Source organism: Monoraphidium neglectum (assembly GCF_000611645.1).
Source record: "Monoraphidium neglectum strain SAG 48.87 unplaced genomic scaffold scaffold02175, whole genome shotgun sequence".
In the NCBI taxonomy this organism is placed as follows: domain Eukaryota; kingdom Viridiplantae; phylum Chlorophyta; class Chlorophyceae; order Sphaeropleales; family Selenastraceae; genus Monoraphidium; species Monoraphidium neglectum.
Genome location: NW_014011453.1, coordinates 2461 through 4141, shown reverse-complemented (window position 1 = coordinate 4141; position 1681 = coordinate 2461). Strand labels below are relative to the sequence as shown.

Genomic DNA, 1681 nt, shown 5'->3' with positions numbered 1-1681 from the left:
TCTTCGGCACCATCGCCGGCTGCGGCGGCCGCATCACCGTCGACGCCCTCAAGTTCGGCTGGGGCGCCATGCCCGGCCGCGCAGAGCTCAGCGATCCCGGCTGGGTCAGCCGCTCGAGCTTCGTGGCCGCGGCGGCGTACTTTCTCGCCGCCCACGCGCTGCGGCTCGTGGAGCCGGCCGCGGCGGCGGGGCTGCTGGTCACGGCGCTGGTGAGGGGGGCGCGGCGGGACGGCTGCCCAGGGCCGCCGCCGCCGCGCGGGTCACACGCGCGGCAGCTGCCATGGGCGTCTATTGTTGGCTGCCATGTGCGAAGGGACGCGCGTTCCGCCCAAGGTCGGTGTGCAGTCCACCTGCACGCTTTGGCGCGGTGTGCGTGAATTCGAAATGCCAATGCTGGTCAACCAATGCTGGTCAACCAACGCTGTTCAAACAATGCTGGTCACCCGCCGCCCCCCCAGGTGGTCCAGAGCCTGCTGACTGAGCCGCTGGGGCGGCCCCTGGACTTCACGCAGCCCATCGCAGACGCCTTCCACGCCATCAGGTATGTCAGCCGGGGGGCGTGCGGGAACGTGCGTGCGGTGTGCATAAGAGAAAGGAAGAGAGAGAAAGAGAGAGAGAGACAGAGAGAGAGAGAGAGAGAGAGAGAGAGAGAGAGAGAGAGAGAGAGAGAGGGGGGGGAGAGAGGGAGAGGGACAGAGAGAAAGTGTGTGTCTTTGTACACACATGCCTGTGTGTGCGTGCATCTGTGTGCGTATGTGCGTGTAAGATCTTCATGTGTGGGTATCAGCACCCCGCACCCCTACCAACACTGGCCGCGAACCCTGGTTTCCGCCACCAACACAGCTTCGTCCCGAAGCCCTCCTCCGCAGCCATCGTTGTCGGTGCGGCACGCCCCGCCCCCGGCCCCGCGGCCACCTTCACCACAACTCCCGCGATCTCCTCGCCCCCGGGGACGCCGAGCAAGTCGCGCGGCGTGGTGCGCCGCGCCGCAGGCGCGAGCGGCGCGGCGGGCGGCGCGGCGGCATGGGAGGAGACGCCGGCGGCGACCCCCGATGAGTGTCACCCGTGCGACGCGGCGCTCGTCGCGGCTGGCGGCGGCCTCTGTGGGGACGTCTTGACCTTGAGGGGCGGATTGCACCTGCAGCCCTTCAAGGGGACCCCGGCCCTGGGACGACATGCCGCGGGGGTATCCATTATTCGGCCGGACGGGCAGCAGCCGGGGGTCGGGGCGCGGCTAGGTCCGGGGCGCTTCCGGGACCCCGGGGGTTGATGGCGGGCGCGCGGCCTGTCGTCTTGCTGCGCAGCGCCGGTATGGCTGGACCCGCTCAACTGCCAAGCGCTGACTTTGCGATCGAGCCTTGCGTGCGCAATCGTGACCTGCGGCGCGCGCCTGGCGGTCGCGCACCCTTGTTCTTTGCCGCGTGCAAAAACGGCCAGCCGTGCTGGCGTGGGGGCTTCACCCTGATGCGGCCCTCCCTTTCGATGGTTTTGAACCGTGCTACGTGGATGTGTTAGCTAACTATCAACCTCTCTACTTTGCGTTCGTTTTGAATGCACCGGCCCCCGGTAAACCCTCAACAAACCTCCTTTGCTGGCATCGCACTTCCTGGCCTCTTCTTCAGGCGGTGCAATTGGTAATACGGATCGACGCCACTCGTGCTGAGGGACTGAATTACAGCCG

At 67.0% G+C, this 1681-nt stretch overlaps 1 protein-coding gene across 1 annotated transcript in view; it reads left to right on the top strand.

The window, feature by feature from the left end:
* MNEG_10090 (hypothetical protein) overlaps positions 1-1270 on the top strand; it is a gene marked incomplete at both ends in the record, with an annotated part of 2793 nt that extends 1523 nt beyond the window's left edge. Inside the window, 3 exons of the mRNA XM_014041437.1 lie at positions 85-209; positions 459-541; positions 844-1270. Of these exons, the coding sequence (XP_013896891.1) occupies positions 85-209; positions 459-541; positions 844-1270 (635 nt within the window). The remainder of the gene's footprint in view (positions 1-84; positions 210-458; positions 542-843) is intronic.
* Between the last annotated feature and the right edge of the window lie 411 nt (positions 1271-1681).